At 41.4% G+C, this 25,822-nt stretch overlaps 1 protein-coding gene across 1 annotated transcript in view; it reads right to left on the reverse strand.

The window, feature by feature from the left end:
• The window catches only part of Tnrc6c (trinucleotide repeat containing 6C), a gene marked incomplete in the record, with an annotated part of 139,088 nt that overhangs the window by 40,691 nt on the left and 72,575 nt on the right, over positions 1–25,822 (reverse strand). Inside the window, 1 exon segment of the mRNA XM_005407391.2 lies at positions 8,991–11,591. Coding sequence (XP_005407448.2) covers positions 8,991–11,591 — 2,601 coding nt within the window.

Below are 25,822 nucleotides of genomic sequence, written 5' to 3' on the forward strand. Positions count from 1 at the left end.
AGGCAATTATAATTAAGTGAAAGAATGATAAAAGACTAAAAATTAAACTGATTAGGAATTTACTGAGGGCTTGGTGTTTGGTTGGCATTTTTAAGGGACTTAAGTACTGTATTATAAGACCTGATTTCCTTGCAACACCAAATTGGCACACAAAAGCTTCTTGTCTGAAACCAGGATGGGGGTTTATGCTGTGAGGTTGCACCCAGATGAATGTGTTCTACACACAATGGTGAGTCAGAAAAGCATACCATACTTTTTCCAATGATTGGTCTTGTGGGCTTCTGATATTCTTTCTTTCTTTCTTTTTTTTTTGGTACTGGGGATTGAACCCAGGGCCTTGGCACTGACCTATACCCCAGGTTTTTTTTTTTTTTTTTTTTGAGACAGACTCTAACTTACTAAACTTTCCCAGCTGGCTTTGAACTTCTGATCTTCCTACTCTACTTTCCTACAGGGCTGGAATTATAAGCATGCACCATCAGGGCCGGCTTTGATGTTTCTGTTCCACAACAGGGGACACTACTGCAGCGTATATTTGAGGGGACACTACTAAGTGGTATGGGTCCTGTTGAAAAGCTGGTCATGACCCAGTGGCTTCTCACAGAAGAGCTCCTGGGGCTGGGTACAACAGTACACACACACACACAAACATGCACACACCATGAAGCTGGGTTACAAGTTCAGCACATGGAATAAGCGAATAAGCCATTAGGAACAGGAACAGAAAACCATCTGTCTTTTTTTTTTTTTTTTGATCTCTTTTTTTGAGACAGGGTCTCACTGTGCAGTTCAGGCTGGCCTCAAACTCACAACGATCCTCCTGCTTCAGCCTCCCAAGTGCTGGGATTACAGGTGTGTGCCACCACGCCCAGCTTTATTTATTTATTTATTTATTTTTTGAGACAGGGTCACACTATGTAATTCAGGCTTGAACTCATTATGGAGCCTAGGATGGTCTTGAACTCAAGGTGATCCCCCTTCTTCAGCCTCCTGAATGCAGGGATTGTAACTGTGTGCTACCATGCCTGGCTCAGTCAGTCTTAACTTTAGTGCATTAGCACAGATTTCAAATGTGCTCTTCCAAATGGTATTTGAAAGGCTGCATTATATTTTCAACTAAGGTACTCATTTCTTTTGAATTGAAGGTACCTAGCACAATCTTTGCGTGTGTGGTTCATCTGTTTCCTACATCAGGAAACCATCCCCATTCCCATTTGGGCAGCAACACTCTCACTTTCCTGGGCTCCTTCTAAGCTAACCCTACTTACTGAATGCTTCAAAATACAGGAAAGTCAAATCAGTCCTGTCCAACCTTCTATTCCATAGCCATAACGAGCTGTGATCACTCAGCTCATTCCTCTTTTAGTGACTACTGTATGTTGCTTAATAAGATGGAATTACTTCCGGCTGGAGATGTCACTGTAATCTATCTCTGGATTGGTGATACGTAAACAGGTGAACTGTAAGACATCTTACTGATTTACCTCTTCTGTAGGTGATTGCAGATCATTTTTACACCAAAGAGTGCTATAGAAATTTTTAAGGATAGAGTATTTTGAAGCAAGGACAATGTTCTTTAGTTTCTGCTACTGATGAGACTTAAAACAGCAACACACGTTATCATTTACCGCTTAGTGAATGAAAAACATGTCTCTTCCATGATTAACTCAGGATCTCCACCTTTATAACATTTTACATTATACTTTTCTAACATTTGTGCCAGAAAACTAAATTTCAGAGCAATTATTACCAGATTGCCCAAATGTAAAAAGTCAAACTTGCCTCTGGCTTGAGACTTTTACAACTTTCACAAGGCAACCACAGGGATCACAGCCAGTATAGCTGCAGCCCTGCTGTGGCTAATGAGGGGCCTTTCTGAGAGGCTGAGGACAGGCAAGTCAGGGCACACAAGCAGCACTCTGAAGTAAGATCCATGCTAGGTGCATATTCCTCAGGCTGTCCTCCCGCTCCTTATTTTCTTGTGGTGGGAACTGAACCTAGGGTCTGTCTGGTGCATACTGGGCAAGTGTTCTACCACTGAGCCACATTCCCTAACCCTCCCTCTAGGTTTTCTGACTGGCATACGGAACTAATATTTTAACTTCCTCCCAGGGTTGGAAGACAGGTAAATCCCATGACCCCAGTGTGCTGCTGGGTTAGCTTGGCTCAAGTTTATACTGGCCTTCATATTTGACTGAATTAATTATACAGCAAGCTTTCTCCCCCACACTAATCCCTTGCCAATCATCTATGTTTTCTGGTGAACCTGTTAAGAGTTTATGGGTGAAAGAAATCACCTCTGATCCTTCCTCTATTATACTGTTGCATTCAGAGTCGATTGTGAGGCTCTGTTATGCACTAAACAGTTGTATTAATTTCCTCTTGTGTGTCTGCAAGTTGATTTTTAAATGTCCTAGAATATTTCTAAGTATACTAGACAATTAGGCTGCTAAGTATTTTTAGGATCTGCTTTCAACATAAGCCAATGCTGTGTTTGCCCTTTCTTGCTCTTGGCTACTTCCCTACTACTGATCAGAACAACAGCCTGGTTCCATGATGCCATCCATAACAGCTGCGGGTTCTGCCAAGTCTAGCTGATGTCATACTAAGCACTGTCATCAAGAGTAGGTGTTGCGCCTTGTTGGCAGATGTACAGCCTCATGAGCCCTCTTCAGGTAGCTCATACACTCTGACAGACATAGGTTTAGCAGGCACAGCATATACTTATAACCCCAGCACTCTGGAAGGATCAGAAAGGACTGCAAGTTTGAGCACAGCCTGGGCAATTCAGTGACTTAGTGAGACCCTGTCTCAAAATAAAAAATAAAAAAGGGATTGGGGGGGGCTCAAAGAACTGAATGTTAAACCAGAAACACCTAACCTGCTGGAAGACAAGATAGGTAAAATTCTTGAGGTCATAGGCACAGGCCAGGACTTTCTGAACAGAACCCGTTACATAAGAAATAGTCTTGAAAATCAATAAATGGGATATTAAATTAAAAAGCTTTTGCACAGCAGAAAAAACAAACAACAGAGTGAAAAAGACAACCTACAGAATGAAAAAAATTTTTGCCAGTGATTCCTAATGGAGGACTCATATGTAGGATATATAGAGAACTAAAAAAAATTTAGATCCCCCTATAAAAGACCCAGTTAAAAAATGGGCAAGCAAACTGAATAGACACTTCATAGAAGAGGTAAAAATAGCCAAAAATATATGAAGAAATGCTCAACATCGTTGGCCATTAGAGAAATGCAAACTAAAAAAACAGCACTGAGATTCCATCTTACCCCAGAAAGAATAGCCATCATCAAGAAACCAAGTAACAACAAATGATGGAGAGGCTGAGAGGAAAGGACTCCTTCTATATGTATGTAAACTAGTACAAACAGTACAGTAATCAGTATGGAGATTCCTCAAAAAACTAACACTAGAAATTCCATTCAACCTATTTCCTCTTCTAAATATCTTCCCAAAAGAGTTAAAGATACCATCTTACAGAGATACAAGCATACCTGTCTTTATAGTAGCACAATTTATAATAGCTAAATGTGGTAGCAACATGTATGTCCACCACCAGATGAACGGATAAAGCATATGTGGTACAGATATTCCTCATTTAATGATCTGTTTAATGATTTTCAGACTTATGACCTGTTTTCTGTATAGTTGTGTACATCTTGTTTATATAGTACAGTAATTTTTTCTGATTGTACTACACAGACAGTACTGCAGTTTTGTGTTCTGTTGTACATTACAGTACTGCATATAAAAGTTATGCAAATAAAAGGAAAGTCATCAAATTGATTTTACTTTGACCATTCTTTTGTTGATTATATACTGTAATATATATATACTATATACAACTCCTCATATAGCAACCAAGTTGCTTGTTAAAACAAGGAATGTTTATATTTATATAGTGGAGTACTACTCTGCCATAAAGATAAACTTGAGTCATTTGTAGGGAAATGGATACACCTTGAGACCATAATGGTAAGTGAAATAAATCAGACATACAAGCTTAAATATAAATGAGCAAAACAGAAGATAACAGGAAGTAAGGAGTTAGATTGATCATAAAGGGGAAGGGGATAAAGAGATGGAGGGAGGAGGGCAGGAGGAGGGAGAGAGAGGAAATGGGATGAAAAAGAGATGTGTTATGTAGACATACCAACTTCTCACAAGGAATGTAAACATCTACCACATGCATGTACTAATAAACTTATTAAAAAAAGAAGACTTCTGAGCCCCTCCACCCCCAAAGGAGGATGGGTGAGTGGGGTTGTAGCTCAGTGTGAAGGCCCTAGGTTCAATCCCCACAACACGGGGAAAATAAAGAGACAGGCTCAGGGTCATTTCACTATCTACCTCCAGAAAAGGGCTGAGCCAGGTCCACACAATCCAGTTATTTAAATTATACTGCATTTCCTATTATAATACCAGTTTCCCTCCAACTCACAGAAAACATTATTAACATCAATGTAAGAATAGGACAAAAAAGATCCTCTTGAAGCATCTGCTACACTTTACGAATACACTTGTAAAACTGAACAAGCCATAAATATATAGCTGAGAAACCTTATTTTGATCAACGATTTACAAAGTCATGTAAAACTCAAACAATGACGTAAATGGAAATTATGTAAATTCAGCACAGGTCAAGAGCAAAATTGAGAACACTTACAAAATACTAATTTTATGAATAGCAAAAACGTCACTAATCACATGTGGAAAGCTTTAGTCTAGGGAACCCTGGGGCACGGATTCCAGCCACTGGCTAACACACAGCTTGGCAGGTACCATGCCTACCAGACAGCACAGTCCTGACTACGTACGCAATGGGCTGCCACACATGCACGTCGTCCTTGTGATGGTAAAATGTGGGGTAAGAGTGTACCTGTTACTTCTACAGGCTCAAAGAACAGCTGGATCTTTGAAACTTGCAAAGTGACAGACTTTGATCACTTGCAATTCCTAAGCGTGATGATGACCTTTGCTCTCACTGCAAAAGACAGCATGGTTTAGGTCTAAGACTTAAACATCACAGGCAAGGTGGAGCAGGAATGAGACATTCAGTGCTACTGCTCTGATACAAAAAGACATTAATATAAGTGAGAAAACTCATATGTAGCCCTATTACATGTTGTATAATACCCTAAACTTGACAAAATTTCTGCACATGGGCTTACCACATGGAATAAAAATGTGTAATTTTTTGTTTGTTTTTGTTAAGTACTAAAACTAAATTCACAAGTGCTTCTAGAATATCACTACAACCAACCGGTCACCCAGTGCCTGGGCTGCCTTGTGGAAGACAGCAGTCCCTCCACCTGACTGTGGGACTTGCTTTCCTGGGCTTGCTCTTCCCTTAGCATTAGCACACCTTTTTTTTTGAGGAGGGGTGGTGATTCTGAGGATTGAACCCTGGGCTTACTACACTGAGAAATATACCCAGCTCTTTTTGAGACAGGATCTCACTAAATTCCTAAGTTACCCAGGGTGGGTTCAAGCTTTCAATCCTCCTGCCTCAGCCTCCTAGGATGCTGGGATTACAGGTGTGTACCACCACACCTGACCTATTATCACAACTTATGCACACTATGTACACACTTTACTCATCTCATCTGTCTCACTCCTTCCTGTGTTTCATGCAGCACATAGTACTCCCTAATACACATATACTGAATGAATGAGGATTTCTCTGCCAAGTGCTGTAATCCCTGGGCCCTGACTGCTCAGCAACCCTTTGGGCCCTGGTCAGAGATCTTCCATTCTCTACATGTTTCCCCTTGCTCAAGTCTCTGCTCTATCCCTCACCACTCCGGGCTGGCACTGGTGCCCTGTACCCTTCGGCCCCACTAAACGGCCTGCGGTGTACCTGCCTCCCCTTCCCTCTTCATGCAATGGACAATGAATTTCCTCTCCTACTGGATGAAGGGCGCACCTCCTTTTGCATCCATTTTCTCTACTTATTTCACTCTACTCGTTTTTAAATGTGCTCAAAACTCTACCATCCTAGTTATTTTTACCTTTGGCATTGGCCCTCTGCTAACGGCAACTCTCCCATAGCTGCACCTTCAGCCAGCTGTGTGTGAGATCTGGTCTTACCGTGTCCAATACAGGCCCCAGAGTGTCTCAGACCCACTCATGCCAGCAGACTACACAACCAGCTGTCCCTCACCCCAACCCTGGGCTCAGTCACTCTTTCCAAGCCCATCTCTGTCTCTAGAGTGCCAATATCCACTCAAGGATGCCACTTGCCTACCGCTTCTCCATTTTCAGCTTTTTTTTTGGACTATTTCTCATATTACAGCCAGAATGACTGCTTCTACAAAAAGTAAGTCTAAAAATCCAGGATCTGCTTAAAATTGTCCCTGCTTTCCCAGAACTCTGGGCATAAGTTTAGATAGCCTGAAAGATCTCCCCAGTCCCGCCCAATCCCCTTTCTGCAAGGTCTTCCTGTCCCGAGACCCAGCCACTGTGAACTACCCATTGCTTGCCCTGTGCCACCTCAAGGAGCTGGAATAGGGTGGAAGAGTGGAAGGAGCTAGCCACACTCAGTTTCCAGTGGTGCTGCAGAATGAGGGAGCCATGTTATCACAGGCTCTCTACTCAGGTCTGTTCAGTGATGTCAGGACAGACTTTTAAACCAACGTGTCTGCACAAGACAATCACCTGACACTTGGGACTCATTCTGTGCCTGCCATGAGCCTTCTCAAATGACAGGACAAGAGTAAAAAAAAAAAAAAAAAAAGACCCTGGGCAGATTCCCTGCCAGGGTAGATTCTGGATGCATGGGAGGTGTCATAATAAGACTGAGTGGCCATGGAGGTGGCCTCTACCCTTACGCTTGTACTTATGGCATGGCATGTTTATCAAGTTTAGGGGCAGAATAAAACTGGAAGGAATAACTAACATGCTGACCACAGATTAATGTTCAAAGAGTTCTCTAGAGGCTAGAAGTCCTGATTCTACCAGCTGATCAGGGATAGTTCCTGCATCTGGAAGTAGAAGAACCACTACCAGGAAGGGACAGCTAATCACAGCATTCAAAAGAAAAAAAGCCAGGCATAGTGATGCATGTCTATAATCCCGGCACTCTCGGAGCCTGAGGCAGACAAGAAGATTGTGTTTGAGGCCTGGGTAACGCAACAAGACTGTTTCAAAATGAAAAAACAAAAAGGGCTGGGATCATAGCTCTGTGCAAAGGCCCTGGGTTCAATACCCAGTGTCACGTGCACACCTCCCAAACAATGATGATGTCAGATATTAAGCTCAATTTGAGAAAAATAGTGTGTAATACAGCTCAAAAGGCTAAATGAAACTTATAGTGCGTTTCTAGGAGTATGATTTTGGGATGAGGGAGGCTATAGTCTTGCACTGGCAAAGTGCAGTTCCAGCAACATCAGTCTGGGCATAGGGACCCTCACAACAAAGTTGCCCATAAAAACACTGAAAACCACAACTATGAAGAATGACAGTGGAGAATGGGGAAACAAGATAGAGTTGGTTGTCTGCAACTCAGCAGTGTGGGGAAAGAATGAATTCTTGCTTTTTACTATTTCAGAGGACAAAGTTATTCGTTTAATTACAGGAGGCTGACTTGGACAAAGTGTGAAGAATTCAACAGTGTCCAGGAAATGCAGTGCACTGGGAAGGGGCATCAGCTTCAGAGGCTTCTAGCCTCTTCTAAGTATGCAGCAAGTATTTTGGAAAGCAGCCATGTGCAGAATCGGAGCATGTTCTCTTCCTAGTCCCCTCTCCAAACCTACTGAGAGCTGTGATTTGCTGAGTACAGGCTCACTCACAGCTCAGGCAGACTTCATGCCTGCATACAGGTCTGCTTTGTTACATGGACCCAGTTCTAGAGAAACTGGGCTGTTAGTTCTCCAGTTACAATGGGCAATAAGTTTTATATGTATCCCTCATAGTTTATATTTCTTGTCTCTTTTACAATTAATTCAAGCTCTCTGTGGGCAGCTTCTGGTCCAAATCATCTCATCATTTTCTCTTCTACTTGTACCAAGGAGGAACTTAAAACACAAATTTTACTTTGATTTTAGGATTTTTCTTTCAACTGAAATCAAAACATGACTTATATAATGCCCTTATTTTATAAAAATTTATTGCAGTGTGAATGGCACATCAGAAATTCTGTGGAGCTCTAAAACTACCAAGGAATGGGCTTCACTCCAAACCAATTAAATTAGTCTCTCCAGGATTAATATCTTTCCTCACCTCCAGCCAAGAGCAAGGTAAGTCTGAAAAAAGGACTGAGAACCGCTAGTTTATCTGATGAAGAAATGAAAAGATTTCTAAATTAACATGAAATAACAGAATGGGCCCCCATATTACCTAAAAAAGATACATATTTCTTTTTTTTTCACATGTGATGCTCATGGTGTTGGCATTATCATTTAAGAGGTTGGGTGTGTGGCATGGGGACAGACTTGGACTACACATGGCAGAAAAACATGACTATACTTAAAAATGCATAACCAACTTGGGTGATGACTAAGGTCAATAGCATAAAGGATTAGTAACTGAGCAAAGGCTAAAAAATTATGGTCCAAACACATCACAGAATGGTGGGCAGTTTCTAAAATATTTATGATATGAAGCAGCACTGAAAGACATTGAGAATGAAGCTAAAATGAAAAAACAATTCAAAATTATTTCTATAAGAAGATGTAAACTACCCAACAGTTATAGACTAATAAGGAACCCAGACAAATAGAGAGTACAATACAACACAAAGACAAGTTCAAGATAAATTATTCTCTGCTAAAGTGGAAAAAAAAAAAAAAAAAGGAAAAAGAAATGTCCAGCTTCCCTCCCACCTTGGATAGCAAACTATAGGATCCTGGTTTACTTACTCTCTTAAGGCCGAAGAGCCCCTATGTTAGTGAGCACAGAACCATGATGCATATGTAATGAGCATAAATTACCTTTTTACTCATAAAGTAGCATAAGACACCTTCCATACCTGGCCCAAGCAAAGGTGACCGATTCAGCTGAGTGCCAGCCTGGTGTGGAGGTGGTGTCTCTCCATGGTGTGTGGGGTTGGTTGTAGTGGGGGTGGTGGTGGGGGTGTTGGTCGTGGTACTGCTCTGCATGACTGGGTTGTTTCTGTCCCACATGTTTACAGTTTTATTGTTGTAATTGCTTGGGTCCCCCCAAGCTGAGGTACCATCATCGATTTCCATTTTGCGTCTGATAGATGGTGGAGAGGGTTCTTCCCAGCCAGTGGCCTCACTGTTGTCCTTCTGCTTGACTGGTACTGGTCCCCCAATCCATCCTGTCCCTGTCTGTTTAACAGAAGCAGCTCCTCCCCAGTTACTCACATTGTTGTCTTGGGGTTTGTTGGCCCAGTTCTGCTGGGGACCAGGTTTCAGAGATTCGCCCCAGTTTGTACCTGGATTTGCTTTTGTATTTGTGCCATTGCTCCAGCCACTGGCCCCAGATCTTGTGGCATCATTCCAACCAGACCCTGATCTAGTGCTGTCAGCATCCCATCCAGATCCATTTTTTTTTGCATCCCCCAGGTGTCCCAGGACAGATGATGAATCTGCCCAGTCCCCTCCTCCTGTACTCCAGGCAGGGTTTGATCTTTGTCCCTCTCCCCAGTTTTGGGATTTGGGCTTCTGAGGCTCACCCCAGGTGGGTGATTTGTCCTCCTGATTTACGGTCCCACTCCAAGAATGGCCACTCTTGGCAGCAGCAGCATTATTAACAGCAGTAGAGCTTATCGAGTCCCCCCAAACCCCTGGGCCACTTGGTGCTTTGTTGTTGCTGTCTCCCCAACCTGTGTTTGCTGGCACGGTGGCAGGTGGTGAGCTGACCCACCCTGATACTGAAGAGGTATTTGTACTGTTCATGATGGACCCATCATTCTTCCCCCCTGAGTTTGAAGGCGGAGTAGCTGCACACCCCCAGGCCTCTGTCCCATTGTCATTTTTCCTTTCAGACCTAGGGGATTCTTCAAATTCCCAGGCAGTGTTTTGCTTTACAGGTGTCTGTCCCCAACCAGTATTAGACAGAACTCTGGGGTCCAGATCATTCCTTGGCAGTTGGATGTGCCCTGGGTCTATAACCCCTTTATCTCGCCTCCGGCCCTCTCCTGTGCCCTCCCTCCCGGTGCCTCCTTCATTATGATTTCCAGACCCATCACTACTTCCTTCACTTGCTGTAGCTCCAGAAGATGCAGCTTTGGCCCAAGAGTTCATGTGTTCACTGCCAGGCTGCAAGGCAGAAGTCTGGCTGGCAACACTGGGACTATCCCACCCTGTTGATCCTTTCCCATTGATGTCACTACTGGAATGCTGGTTTGGGGGCTTTCCCCACTCCCCATTCACACTGTTAGAGGAACTTCGGCTGGGGTGGCCCCAAGCTCCCGAGTGGATATTACCAACACCATTGTTGCCACTGCCTCTGCCCCAGGTGAGTATCCCAGGGCCTGCTGGAGGCCCAGAGTCCCAGGCGCTCCCTCCATTCCCTTCCTTTTGCACAGCACTGCTGGATCCATTTTGTTTAGCACTTAATGCTGAGTTCACAGTGTCTCCATTCCCCTGACTGAACCCAGAACTGCTATTTCCCGTGGCAGGGTTACTGGGGGACAGTCCCCACACAGAATTGCTTATTCCTTCACCCCCACCCCCACTGCCTTGAGAAACCGATGATCCGTTAGCACCAGGAAGGCCTTGCAGGTGGGGCGAGATGATGGCCCCCATACCAACAGCCATGCCCCAGTTCGGCAGTCCATTTGTCTGCATTGCATTGATAGGGTTTGGTGAAGAGTTCATGGGGTTAGTGTTATTTGGTCCATCAGTGTTAAGGTTCTGAGGTTGTATGCTGAAAGACACATTCTGAGAAGTGGACGTTTGTGGTTCTGTGCTCTCTTGTGGCAGCAAGTTTCCCCAAGCACCCAGAGTGCCTGATGGGTTCCCGTTCTGGCTGCCCATATTCTGTCCAATGGCACTGACTGGACTGCAAATACTGGAAGGGTTGCCTGTTGCCACAGTTCCTTCATGTCCAAGTACAGGCCAGGCAGCTGGGTTGGCATTAGGATTAAGGTTAAGATTAATGCCGGCATTGGAGTTGGAAGCACCCCAGCAATTCTGACTTCTTCCATCCCCAATCATGTTGTCCATTTTTCCATCCCCACCACCAATAGAGCAGTGAGCCAGGCCCGAACCTGAGCCTGTGGCTACCCCCCACACTCTGGCTGCGCTTCCATTCCCATTCACTCCTCCTGTCCCAAGGGCACTCTGATTAGAAGGGCTTTGGACGAGTGCGCCATTGGTGCCATTATTGCCATTTGTCTTCTTGGTATGTCCTGTGAAGCTGCCCTGGGCACCCCCTGTAGCCATGCTACTGTTCTCAGAGACACAGGTAGAGGCAGAGTCAGTGTCTGGAGGACATTCTGAGGCAGATTCAGTCTCTACTCCTGTGATGGAAGGCCACGCCTCCTGGTCAGTCCTGTCTATTATCACTTCATCCCAGTTGCAGTTGGCTTCGCTCCTGTAAGGGGGCTGCTGTCCCCAGTGGGGATTTTCATAATGATCTGCCAATCCACTGTGCCCAAGATCTGAAAAAAGTGAAACAAAATTCAAGATTAGACCTTCCTCCCCTTGTTAATGAATCAACTGTTAATGAATCAGCCCTTAGGAAATCTCTTTATTTATTTCAAGTTTTCAGTTCTAATTGACAAATGCTAAAAATAAAGAAAAAAGTTGTGTCTTTTTAGTAGTTCTCATTTTATTTAATTTTATTGTTTTATTTTTTTGTCTTTTTGAAACAAGGTCTTGCTAGGCAGGCTGGCCTTGAACTCACTTTGTAGCACAGGCTGGTCTCAAACTCACAATGATCCTCCAGTTTCAGTCTCCTGAGTACTATTACAGGTGTGCGCCACCATACCACACCACCACTGCAATCTGGCAGTAGTTCCCATTTTATTTATTTATTTATTTATTTTTTTGTAGTAGTTCCCATTTTAAAGAGATGTTTCCAAAATGATAGTAATTCTCACCACCATATCACACTACCAACCCTTTGAGCAGAGGCACATGAGCATCTCAAGGAATCTGCAGTAAAGACGGTTGCTAAACTCAAAAGTAGAATGTTATAGTTTAGATATAACAAGTTCTTCCAAAAAACTTGCGTTCAGATGGGCTTTCTGGGATCATGAGGACTCTTTATTAGAGGATTAATCTATTATTGAGGCCATAATTTGATGGCATTATTTGGAGATGACAGAAATAGGACTTGGGGCCTCAAAGGGAATGGATCATGGGTATGTGACCTTGGGGACTATATATGGTCCCCAGCCTCTTCCTTTCTGGCTCTTTCTCCTTTCTCTCTTGCTTCCTGGCTGCCATGCAGTAACAGCTTACCTCTGCCATGTACCATGACTTTTCTGTCTCACCACAGACCTAAAAGCAATGGAACCACTAGCCACGGACTGAAACTATGAGCCAAAATAAATCTTTCCTCCTTTAAGTGGTTTTCCTCAGGTATTTGGTCACAGTGATAGAAAACTGATTACCAAATGGCAGCTGTGGAATTTATGACTATGCAGTCCTATAAATATGTAAACACTATAAAACAACAACGAAGACATAAGTTCATATGAACTTTTAAATACAGCTTGGCATTTTCTTCAAGACCTCTAGTTAGAGCTACAGTATTCTACAGGGGCTACAGGCAGCTCTTTCAGTGGAAGAACACTGTAAATGCACTGCAGAGTCACCTAACAACCAATATGGGCTGGGGATGTAGCTCAGCGGCATAAGTACTTGCCTGGCAAGCCTGAGGTCATGAGTTTGATTCCCGGTACCAAAACCAAAAAAAACCCCAACCAACATGGGGGGGTATGAGGGAGGGTGAAAGGTCACATTAGAGGATGTTACCTTCTATTATCAAAGATACTAAGTATTACAAAAGTTTAATTACATTTATTACTTTAACTGATCTTATCACAGTTCCTTGTGTACTAATTTAAAATTCTTAGCCCTATAAGCTGGTTTTTTGGGTGTTTAGGGAATCCTGTACTCATTTTCTATTTCCTTCTAGTCTTGAGATCCTCAGAATAACTATATGATAACTTCCTATAGGATTTATGTAATTTCACTCTTATATTCCTTTTAAAGAACCTGCCATTTTGTAACTGCCTATGACCTCCTATAATTTCTTAATTACCTAAGTATTTCCAAAATTGCAGTGAAATCTATTTTCCAGTAGATTTTATTCAAAGTATGTACTATTCAAACACCAAGTAGATGTTAACTGTAGTGCCAGTACTCAAGAAGATTGCTCTGAGTTTGAGGCCAGCCTGGGCTACAAAGTGAGTTCAAGGCTAGCCTAAACTGCAGTGAGACCCTGTCTCAGAAAGACAAAGAAAAAGTTAAAAAAGTTATTTAATCTAGGGGCTGGGGATTTAGCTCAGCGGCACAGTGCTTGCCTGGTAAGCATGAGGTTGTGAGTTCAATTCCTGGTACTGGAAAAAAAAAAACCCCAAAATCAGAAAAAATTATTTAATGTAAATATACAACAGAATCACTCAATTTACAAATGCTTGGTGAAGCTTCTTTCAATAATTATGCTAACAGATAAACTGCAAAAGATATTTCCTTTTCTTCTAGAATCTTTTAATTATTATGTTCTCTTTAAATTTAACAAGAATCTTATTTCTGGACAGTTAAAACATGGGCTTATCAAAGAAGTCCCCCCCCCCCCCGGTACTGGGAATCGAACTCACGACCTCACGCTTGCCAGGCAGGCTCTGTGCCGCTGAGCTAAATCCCCAGCCCCTAAAGAAGTTCTTTAATGTTTGACAGAGCTAAAGAAAAACAAGGCAGTAAGTTAAGCATCACAATTACTAGAAAAAACACAGTAAAGCTAACATCAACCTTATAAAAGGGATTTCTGTGGCCTGATATAAAAGTAATGTAATAAATTTATAACTATGCTATAAGTGATTCCAAAGTAGAAAAGTAATTCCAGGTGAAAAGTACTAAATGTAGATGAGGCAATAGGAAATTTTAAGTGTCTTATCTACTATGAAACAACCAGGTTTTTAATTACTGAATGTTAATTAGGGGCTGGCTCTGCAACTATGATTTATGACAATTTCCCTTGCTGGGTCTTAAAAACTAGCATATGCAATTATGAATCGAGAGAGAAATGAGCCAGTCATTATTTAACACAGAAAATAAGACCAAGCTAACAGAGATTATAGCTGTTGTCTGCAAATTCTAGCACAGTTCATCCTGTCACCTGTCTCCTTCCCTTAAGAACAGACTGCTGTGAAGCAGGCCACTTGCCTCTTGAGTAGGACCCATAAGCAGACAGCTGGAGGTCAACAACCCAGGCTCACCAAGTCTGAACACAAGGTATCATCATTCCCATTCCTCAATTGTCATACTGTGAAAGGGTCATCCCTGTTAACTGTCTGCTTTGAGGATCTGCACTGAGTTGCTATAGGAGGATTGCTTATCCCCGAAGTGGAAGGGACACAGTCATGTCACAGACTGGAAGATGACAGCAACAGGCTGGCAGAGAGAAGGAGGACTAGCTAAGGAGAGCTGTGGGACAACTCACTGGCCACATGGAAAAAAGTGAAGGAGGTTCCCTTATCTTACGTCATACACAGACATACACTAGGTGACATGAAGACCTAATCAGAAAAAGCAAAGCTTTTTAGAGATTAATAAGGAAATGTAAGAAACTATCTGTGATCTTTGACAGTATATCTCCTTACAGAAGACAAAAAATGAACAAGCCATTAAAAAGCCGATTAAGTTGATTATATTAATTTAAAACACATCCGTTTGATAAAAGACATCATTCATTGGAAACTGAAAAGGCACTGGCAAGGAGTACCAAACAAAGGGTGACTGCCACAGTGAAGAACTTTTATGAGTCAAAGAGAAAGATGGAAAACCCAACCAAAAAATGAGGGAAAAATAGAAACGGCTCTACATAAGAAAAGCCTCAACAGTCACTAACAGCTGAAACAATGAACAGCCTTATAAGCAATCAGGAAACCAGTTTAGAACAATGAGGTGTACACCTAGGTAGGGAAGCACACATGTAATATAAGAGCTGTGGGGGCAGCAACAGTGGCAACTCTGAAGCAGATATGGCAAAAAAAAACTAGGCTAAATTTTGATTGTGGATAAAGTTACACTAGTTTCTGTATACATTCTATTTTCAAAATATTCCAATAAGGTAAAGAATTAGATGATACAAATCATATAACATGATGACATACACAGAGCCTCAAAGGTACCTAAGCCAATGTTCTTAGGAATGTAATTTAAAAAACCAAAAGTGCTATGTTAAAAAATGTGTTAACTTTGAGTGAGCACAGATTCCATGTGACTAAATATCAGTGTGATCACTGAATTATAAATCTAATTTCTCAAGGTAAGTTCCTTGAGGGCACAGATGGTCCTCTGTGGTCTTAGTCCATAACACTGGCCATATATTGGGCATTGTTTCCTAGGTGAAAAAAAGCATAACTGTACATGCCAGAAATCCAAGTTCTTGCTAAAGTTACCAAAGTAGCCCAACAATCTGAAGTCAATACCCAACTCTAAAATGATGTTGAGCTATTTAATCCCTAAGGTTCTGAGCATTAAAACTTCAGATTTCTAGAGCTTATGTACATATTAATGTAAGAATTACATACACACAAAACCAAGCCACATATTTGATGTGGTCAGTGTCAACTACATGAGCAAAGATGTTTAATGTATTTAAATATCTGTAACATAAAATTTACTGTTTAACGTTTTTCTTGAGACAAGGTCTCACTATATAGTTTAGGCTGGCCTTCAACTCACTATGTTGCCCTGGTTGGTTCAAACTCAGGATAGTGATTCTCCTGTGTGTGCCACCATACCCAGCTTAACCTTTTTCAAGTACAAAACTCAAGGATATCAAGTATACTCACACTGTATACAACCATCATCACTATCTACCTCCAGAGTTTTCCCATTATCCCAAACTGGAATCCATATCCATAAACAGTAATTGTACTTCTAGTCCTGCAGTCTCTAGTAAATACTGATTCTACTTTGTCTCCATGAATTTGATTATTCCAAATGCTTCCTATAAGTGAAATGATACAATAGTTCTATTTTTTTACTGGCCTATTTCATTTAGCATAATGTCTTTAAAGTTCATGTCATGGTGTAGTTGTTCTTATGGCTGCATAATATTCCATTGTATGGATAAAACACATTTTGTTTTTGCATCTACTTGTTGATGGACTTTGCCTATTTCCATCCCTGCTTCCAACTATTCTAGGTATATACCTGGAAGCGGGATTGAGGGACATTTTTGGCCAAACTTTTTAATTTATATTGGAATTGGAACTGGTCTTATTTTCTGATACAAAGCCAGGCACCCTCACACTGGTTTCCAGGGACTGCATCACTTTCATTCCCAGTAGCAATGCACAATAGCTGTAATTTTTCACACACTCAACACTCACTTTCTATTTTTTTGAATAATACATTCCAGTGAGAGAAGTGGCATCTCACGGTGGTTTTGATTTGTGTTTCCCTAAAGATGAGTGATGCAGAACATCTTTTCAAGAATAAAACAGATACTTTTGTAATCAAATTTGCTCATCCTGTTTAAAATGAACAGAGTTGAATAATAAAGATATTATTCAGAGATGAAAAAACCAAAAGACTCAACGAGTCTTCTACAACTATTATAAAACAATACCAGCACATGCCTTCCTCTTACCCAGATGATTTGATTTTGGAATTTTCTACACATATTTATAATCCAAATATGAAATTATAAATAAACATGAATAGCAAAAGTGAAACAATACACTTACAGTTTTTGATATCATGGTATAACAACATCAGGGGCAACTTTGTTTCCCATAAGGAAAACAAACTTGTCTTTACATTCTGAGTTACTTCCCTGGAAAAAAATAATTTATCAGCTTTTCTGTGAAGTAGTATGAAAGTAAGTAATAAATTTAACACTGTGATTAAATGTGAAAGGGGCCAGGCATGGTGGCATATGCCTGTAATCCCAGCACTCACTTGGGAGGCTGAGGCAGGAGGACTGCCACAGGTTTGAGACCAGCCTGGGCTATATAGTGAATTCAAAGCCAGCCTGAACTACATAGTGATACCCTGTCTCAAAAAAAAAAAAAAAAAAAAAAGTGAAAAGGGGAGAAAGAAAAAAAGGAGAAACTACTATAGTTGGAAAACACGGAACCCATATTACAGGTGCATATTGGTTGGTCCTGGTTTTTGCAGGGGAAGGGGTGAGAAACGATATTCCTCAGGCTGGCCTTGAACTTCCTGCTTCTGGTTGGAATTACAGGCTTATACCACTATGCCTGGCTGTGGATGGTCCTTTGACTACGAGGTTTACAAGAGCAAATAAGGGCTCAGGACTAAACAAAGGCTGACTGGAATTATAGAGACAAGTCTGTGAGAAGGGATTTTTTTTCATTCATATAAATTTTAAAACCTCAAATTTCAAAGAAAAAAATCACCCAAGGTACGTTCAGGTACCCGTACAGCTTGGCTACTCTGAACAAGTGTGTCTAGCTGCTAAAGGAGTCACCATGAGGTAACACCCATTCAGTCCTCTCTAGGCTTTGAGACAGAGAACTCAGTACTGTGATAGTGGAAGGGACCAGCAGGAGCAAACTTAGGTCTACAAAAACCAAGTATACAGAACATCTCCAATAAACGGAAGTTATGTGCCTTGTGTTTATCTTTCAAGGGCAGGTCCCAGGTATTTCTCTGAAATTATAAAAAGTGAAACAAAGCAAAGCCAGGGACTAGTCACATACAGGATTCCGATTTTACTATAAGAAATATCTATCATATTACCTTTTTTTGGAATGGCATCAACAAGTGTAGGTGGTTTAATCACTATAAAGAATGTAGAACAATGGTGAAATTTAAATGTAATAAACTTAAATATGGTAGACAATAGTAATTAGCAATATTAAACTTCCCTAAAAATGTTGTTACTGACACTTTTCTACCACCCTCAAACCCTTTCCACAGCTTTACGTAGGGAGCTACAGGTAGAAAGATTTGAACCCTGGTGTTTTCATTTTCCCACTGAATACCACCCAGTACCCCTTATCTCTCAAAAGCAAGATGCTCCTGCAAATGGTGCCCACCAGAAGTACTGAGGTGAACTAAAGACTGCAGAACTAGCTCCTAACAACAGGAAGGTGTGAAAAGACCAAGGGTTAGAAAAAAGGAATGGAGGGGTGGAGTGCTGGTGGTGGTGGAAGAAGGATGAAACATCTAAAAGAGACCTCAACAAGTGCAACCCCAAACTGGTCACCTATACTGTCCCCTGATGTGGAGGGAGAGGAGAGGTGCTATGATGATAGAACTCCAAAGGCTCGAATCCCATGAATGCATGAAAGCTCTCAAGCCCATTTGGAACTGAGATTTCTGTCCTCAACCTGCAAAGGATGGTGAAGCTTATTATATGGACCTCTTTGGAGGGTCTCTTTTTGTTGTTTTTTTGAGACAGGGTCTCACTCTGTAGTTGAGGTTGGTCTTGAACTCTCTATGTAGCCCACACCAGCCTCAAACTTGCAGAGATCCTTCTGCTTCAGTCTCCCGAGTGCTGGGATTACAGGCATGCAACACCATGGCTGTAGTTTATCTGGCTAAACTATACGGATTTTTGTGGGAAAAATATTTTTATTGTTAGGATCAAAATGAGCATGAAATATGTAAAAACAACGAAGGATGAAAGGTAAAAATTACTCCCTGTTGCAGTTTAGGTCTAATTTTTGGGTTTTCTTTCTCTGTGATCTTCCCAGCTTGGATATTTTTTGGCATCCCAAGAAATTTTCTTACAAATTTCTATCTTTGCAACCTACAGTTCCATACTGAGCCTGCCCTCCTGTGACTCTCGGTCAGTGTCTCATCTCAATGTTCCCTGAGACACACATAATCAGCAAATAAACACATGCAATGGTTCCTACCCATGGGATTCCAAGGCTGCAGAGATGGGTAATACCTATTCATAGTTCTCAAAGAACTTCTCACACATGGCAGAAATAGGCACAATATGCACAGGTTTCACTCTGCTTCAGTTTTTCTTTATTTCCATTAAAAAGGAAATAAACTGTGCATTATTTACTTTAATATTTTTTCAAAAACAAAGTCTTCAACATAAAGAAGGAATTAAAAATTGATACTGGGTACACTAATATGTACCTGTAGTCCCTGCTACTTGGGAGGCTGAGGCAAGAGAACCACTGGAGCCAGGAGTTTGAGGGTAGCCTGGGCAACATGGCAAGACCATGTCATAAATAAACAAGGACACAACATTGGAAAGGTCTTGAAAGACAGAGAGCAAAGAAGTTTATTTTTAAATCCAGACTCAAACCGACTTGAAAATATCATCTTACTATATTAGTATAAACAAACATGTGAAACATATAGCAAAACCCACATCCTCGACATATGGAAGAGTTAAACCTAAAGCCAGTTTGGAGAAATTAGGATCTACCCTTACCTTGCCTCCCTTTTCCTTTGTTTTGTCTTTTCCTACAATGTCTCCTCTGCTTCCTTACTGTCATCACCACCACTATCACCAATACCACAGCCATCATTGTCACCACCACCACCATCACCACAACATATTCTTTTAATCAGAACACTAGGGTAACTCCCATTTAAGGCATACCATTTGCCTTAGAACTTTTTGACTTTAAAGTGAATGAAAATTGCTAAAGGAACCAACACTGTATTTTCACCTAGGGATTCTGGACTGACATGTACAGCACAAGAGCTTTCAAAGGATGAATCTACATATATGATATGTAGCCAGGCTGAGACCTGACAGTGAGAGTTTTCATATCCTTCACACACCATGTACTTCCAAGTGTGAGGTCTGCACACACTGATATGGCTGAACCTTATACATCAAATCATGTGCATTGAAATGGAAGCTTAGGGCCGGGGATACAGCTCAGCGGTACAAGCATCTGCCTGGCAAGTGCAAGGTCCCGAGTTCAATTCTTGGCACCAAAAAAAGAAAAAAGAAAAAAAGAAATGGAAGCTTAGTGCAGTGAGTGACTTGGTTAAGGTGTGTAGTACTAAGTAGTGAGAACGAACTGAAACGTATGTTTTCAGCATAAGATTCCAGTGCTCTACCACAATGTCATATCACCAACATTATTTCCCCTAGAAAAGGAAAAAAAAAGGTTCATGTATAATGTTAACTTCTCTTTTCTTCTCTTGTTTAAACCATTTAAATGGTTTACATATTCTATAAATAGGAATCTCTCTAAAAATCTGTCTTAAATGATTAAAAAGGATTACATAAAAAGCTTTCCTATTTTTATTTTTACATTTCCAAATGTTACCATACAAAAATAATGTTTTAAGCATTTGATAAAGACCTTCCAAGAGCCACACTAAGCAAAATTTTAATTAGGTATCAAATTAACCAGCTAGGAATGTGTAGAGAACATTTACACAGAAGCAGCATGCTGAAAGCTTAATTGGTATTAATACTGACAAGAAGGAAATGCATTCATTCTTTAGCACCACAATCCTCTTAAATGAGATTACAGCATAATAAATAACACATTATAGAAAATAGTTCTCCGTGTTTTCAACAGATGACAACATACATGCACTAATATTTATTGATAACATAAATTCCTCATTACCCAGTTTTCAGGGGCAGGATAAACATTACAAGTGTTCAGTTCTAAGAACCCATGATCACCCCCACCCCTGCATTTATTGTGGGTGAAAATCTCAGGGACAAAGTGCTTTGCATTCAAAATTTCATCAATAGACAGACTCTCAAACATCTCACCCCTCATGTGCTATAAGTAGAAGGAATTGTGAACACAGAACAGAGTAAAAGCTTTGCTGCAAATAATAATCAAAGTGTCCAAAAGAGGGGCTGGGGATTTAGCTCAGCGGCAAACGCGCCTGCCTGGTAAGCGCAAGGTCTTGAGTTCGGTTCCCGGTGCCGGAGAAAAACCAAAAAAAAAGTGTCTAAAAGAATAAGCATGTTGCTTTGTATTCTTCAAAACAGCAGTGAAATATGACTGGTTAGGAATGGATTAGGACAGTAAGGCAACGGAAACATGCCAGCCTCAGCGGGGAGGGTGTGCTGACCTGGCAGGGCAAGGCAGGCGCCAGGCCATGGCTGTGGTTCTGCAGCAGGACCAGCAAGCTGTTCTTTCCCAAGACGCCATTTTATCCAGGCTGGCAGTGGCCACGAGCTGAGGGATGTGGAGCTAAAGCCCCCTCGCTGGACTGCCCTGTCTCAAGCAGCTGTGGGGGTTCTATCGTATCTCCCTGTCCTACGAGGGGCTGACAGTGAGGAAATAGCTGTAGAAGGTACTGTGGCCTCTGCGGCATGTGGGTATTCCCAAACTCTGCCTCCAGCATGTCAGCAGGTCCGGCCTCTTGTAGAGCTGCTAGGCCACCCGCTGCCCCAGCTGGGCAGGACTGGGTGATGCCCTTTCCACCCCAGAGGTGGCCAATTCAGCCCCTTGTACCAGAGGTGGAGGCATCTGGTGACAGGATCTTAAAGCTTTGATTATCTAATTGTAGCTGACACTAACCCCATCTTCCTTTCTCTTTACATTCCCTCAATTGTCACAAACATTTTCTCTTCAGGAGCTAGTGACAATTAGCATCACAACCACTTTTCTTGTTTTCTTGAAAGCCAGCCAAAGAGTAACAGCATATTGCTTACTGGCTGCATGCAAATAAAGGGCTGTTCTACCACAGGGCTTTTGTTTTACACTTCTTTCTTTTCCTAAACAACCCCTAAACATTCGGCACACCAACACTAGCTGTAATACTCTAAATGAGTCCCACATGTAAACTGGCACGTGTCCAACTTAATTACTTTCCTGCTCCTATCTAAAAAAGATCTAAGTAGCAAACATTACAGCATGTTAATCAATGCCTCTGTTTATAAATGTACATAAAGCCACCAAAACAATATCTAAAGGCGGAAGGAAAATTCATTTTTTGAAAAACATAAAAGCTCTCTAAATGTTTCAAGACAGAGTTACACTTCAGACTTGCAACAACAGTCTGGAGAGAAAATAACATGCTAAAGTGTCATTCTCTGGAAACTTCGTGTAAATCACAGTATGTATACACTAACAGTGATCTGACCAGGTCAGACTTCCTACCAGTTGGCTAAACAAGCTCCCCTCAGATTCAATACATGGATTTAAAACTCCACTTTGGGCCAGGGATATAGCTCAGTGGCACAAGCACCTGCCTGGCAAGTGCGAGGTTGTGAGTTTGATTCCTGGCACCAAAAAAAAAAAAAAAAACCCAAAAAAAAAAAAACCCCCAAAAAACCACTCCACTTTCCCTTGGATTATTCTGTGAGAAGGCCAGTATTTATCTGCCAGCATTAGTGCTTATTCCTCCCAGCCTAGATCAGGGCTGAAAAGAGTGCTGGCCAGTTTACTGGGCAGAAGCCCTTCCACACTGAGGACAGCTGACTATGTCTTTGGCTACTGCTGGTGATGGAGAAAACACGAGTTCTGCTACAGGCTGCACCCTACACATGGCCTGAGCTGGAGCTGCCCTGGGCAGGGGCTCCTGTACCACAGGGTTGCCCTCTTTTCCTCCTGTATGGCTCACAGTTACTTTTCCAGCTCCAAGAACATTTCTAGTTAGGGCTTTGTCACTCTGGCTGCTCTGGGCATGCTTAAGAGCCCATTTTCCACGAGGGAAATAGCTCACAAAATATATTAAAAGTACAGTCACAGCACCAACTGCTAATGGCAACAGTCAGCTTGATGCCTGCCAGAAAGCTTACTTTCGAATGGGTAGCCCATTACAAAATGTCTGTTTCTGCCTTAAGCTTAACTGCAACATCAGCATTATTAAACCTTGCTAATGTACTCTCCAGGACTTATTTGTGAATGTCAGTATTAAAAGTCTTGGTATTAGAAATGTTAGTTACATCCCATCTTACCAAATGGGGTAAATGTTGACTTTAATAATGCTGCAACAGCAACAAAGCCTCTCCATGACACCTAGCTAAGGTGGTGATAACATAAAAATGATGCTAAGCCAAGAGAGCCATATAGTCTGTTAGGCAGTATTGTGGTACACGAACAAAACAAAAACAAGTTAAGCCAGCTGTCTTGTACTACGAAAGTATATAAATTTTTATCTATATTTAGCTGGGCATAGTGGCACATGCACATAATCCCAGCACTTGGGAGGATGAGGCAGGAATATCACCAGAAGTTCAAGGCCAGTCTGGGCTACACAGTGAGTCCTTGATTCAAAAACAACAGCAAATTTTCTATATGTACAAGGCTAAAAAAATCCCAACAAATCCAATTTTCAACTCTTTTAAAACGTTTCCACTTCTATACATATATTGCTTAACATCCATAAATTCTCTCTGTTGGAATGGACATGTAAGCTTCCCATTAAAATGGTGAGGACTGCGACAATCAACATTCTCATGAAAGAGGTTGGCAAATGGTCACTCAAATGTGAAGAAACCAAGATGTCCATCTGTCTTCTTAGGCTTGCACAAGGCAATTTTAAAAAACAATGGTAACTCAGGAGGCTGAAGCAGGAGGACTGTCATGACTGTGAGGCCAGTCTAGGCTACATAGTTCAAGACTAGCCTGAACTACACAATGAGACCCAGTCTCAAAAAAAAAAAAAAAAAAAAGCGGTGATAAGCCGGGCATGATGGGCATGTCTATAGTATTTATAGTCTTTATTTTTAGTAATGGGACTTGAACTCAGGACCTTGAGCTTGCCAGGCAGGTACTGTGCCACTGAGCTATATCCCCGGCCTGATGGGCAGGTCTATAAACCCAGCACTCTAGGAGACAAAAGCAGGAGGATCAAAAGTTCAAGCCTAGCTGGACAACTTAGCAAGATACTGTCTCAAAATAAAAACAGAAAATTAGGGCTGGGGATGCAACTCAGTGTGAGGTCCTAGGTTCAATCCCCAGTATGAAAAAAATTAAAAAAAAAAAAAATCAAAGCTGTAGTAAAGATCATTCAAACTCTATCAATTCCTTCCAGAGACATTTAACCTTTTTTCAGCTTTCCTAAGAACACTGAAACTTGACAGAGGAAGAGTTCACATGCTGACCCCTTGGAAAGAACACAGAAATGAAGGTACTAGGTTGAAGTATTTCCCAGTTGCACTTTTCGTTGGAAGTGGTATGCTGTTCAATTCTTCAGGATTAGTCACTTATCTGCCCCTGCCTGGTTGATCCACTCTAAGTTCTGCTGACTCAGTATTCATACTTCTATTTATGTAACTTTACAGTTAGAGGAATGTACTCATGAACTTTACTTTTCATGAAAGTCTATGTATTACTTAAAAGAAACTGTTACAAGTTTTTATTTCAAGCAGTATTTTAAATATCTTAATTGCATCAAGAAATCGAGTTATTCTTCTCAAATACACTAACAGAATTTCACCTGGATTTAAATTCATCAAATAAATTGTGCCATGAAAAACAAAAATTGGTATTTAACTCCAAGAAGAACAGATGAAATCCCAAAATACCATATGTAGAAGTCACAGTAAGGAGAAAGCGTTGCATTGTTTTAGAATACAGTCATTTAAAGACCTAAAAGTTTTCTTTTTTCCCACTCTATTGCACACAATATTTCAAAGATGGGTACATATTGGTCACATATTTCAAAGTCTCAAAGTCCCAATTAACAACTCCCATGCATTTACTGAATACTTACTATAGGTAGAGGGGCCTGTGCTAGGCACAAAACAAACACCTCATTTTTACAATCCTACCAGGGAGGAATCTCTTCACTCCACAGAGAGGGGAAAGCACTGACAGTTAAAGCGAGCTGGTCAACATCCCACAGGAGCTATGGCCTGCAAGGTGAAGCAGGCCTTTCTAATCACCCTATAGGATATCTCCTCACCACTGCCAGTCACATATAATGCTGGTGCTGACCCACAACACCACGGTATTCCAGCAACATCCAACATGAATAGCACAACAACTCTCTGGTGAGCCAGAAGGTAAAAGAAAGGGATCTTAAAGATTAGAGGCCATGAGAGAATCAGACCTTTTCTTTTAGATGAGAAATGAAGTATTGCTTGGTTTTCCACTTTGCTAAGCTAACAGAAAGTCTGGGTACCTTTTTCATAGATTATTTTAAATTTAGTTTAGAGGTGAGACTGAATAAATAAAAGAAAGGAAGTGAAAGATCAATCTTTCTGGTGCACCTACTGGCAAAGATTTGGTGCTGAGCTGGCAGGCCTAAGAGGTGTCAGCAACCGGTCTAGTTAGGAGAAAGGGGAACTACAGAGAAGAAGAGTAAAGTATTGCCAGACAAGGCAGTGAACAGAGAAAAACTGCATCTACGATAGGAAGATGCACTTTCTGATGGTATGTCTTTTTTTTTTTTTGAGACAGAGTCTCACTGTGTACTTTAAGTTGGCCTTGAGTTCACTATGTAGCCCAGGCTGACCCTGAACTCACAGTGACCCTCTGGCCTCAGCCACCTGAGTGCTGGGATTATAAAAATGCACCACATGCCTGGCCCTGAGGGTATCTCTTAATCAATGAAAAGTGACAGCAAGATCCACCTGGCTATGATACCAGAGGCTTTGAGGGAGGACAGATGGTATAAAATGAAGACTTTGGGAGCCAGGGATCAATTTATTTTATATTTATTATATAGATTGGATTCAAATTTTTGACATTTTTATCCATAAAATAAGGATTTCTGTTTTTACACAAATTTTCTATATACTACATGTACGTGTGTGAGAGACACTGAGGAATACACTGGA

This window comes from Chinchilla lanigera, unplaced genomic scaffold (genome assembly GCF_000276665.1).
Source record: "Chinchilla lanigera isolate Chin_1 unplaced genomic scaffold, ChiLan1.0 scaffold00105, whole genome shotgun sequence".
Classification (NCBI taxonomy): Eukaryota; Metazoa; Chordata; class Mammalia; order Rodentia; family Chinchillidae; genus Chinchilla; species Chinchilla lanigera.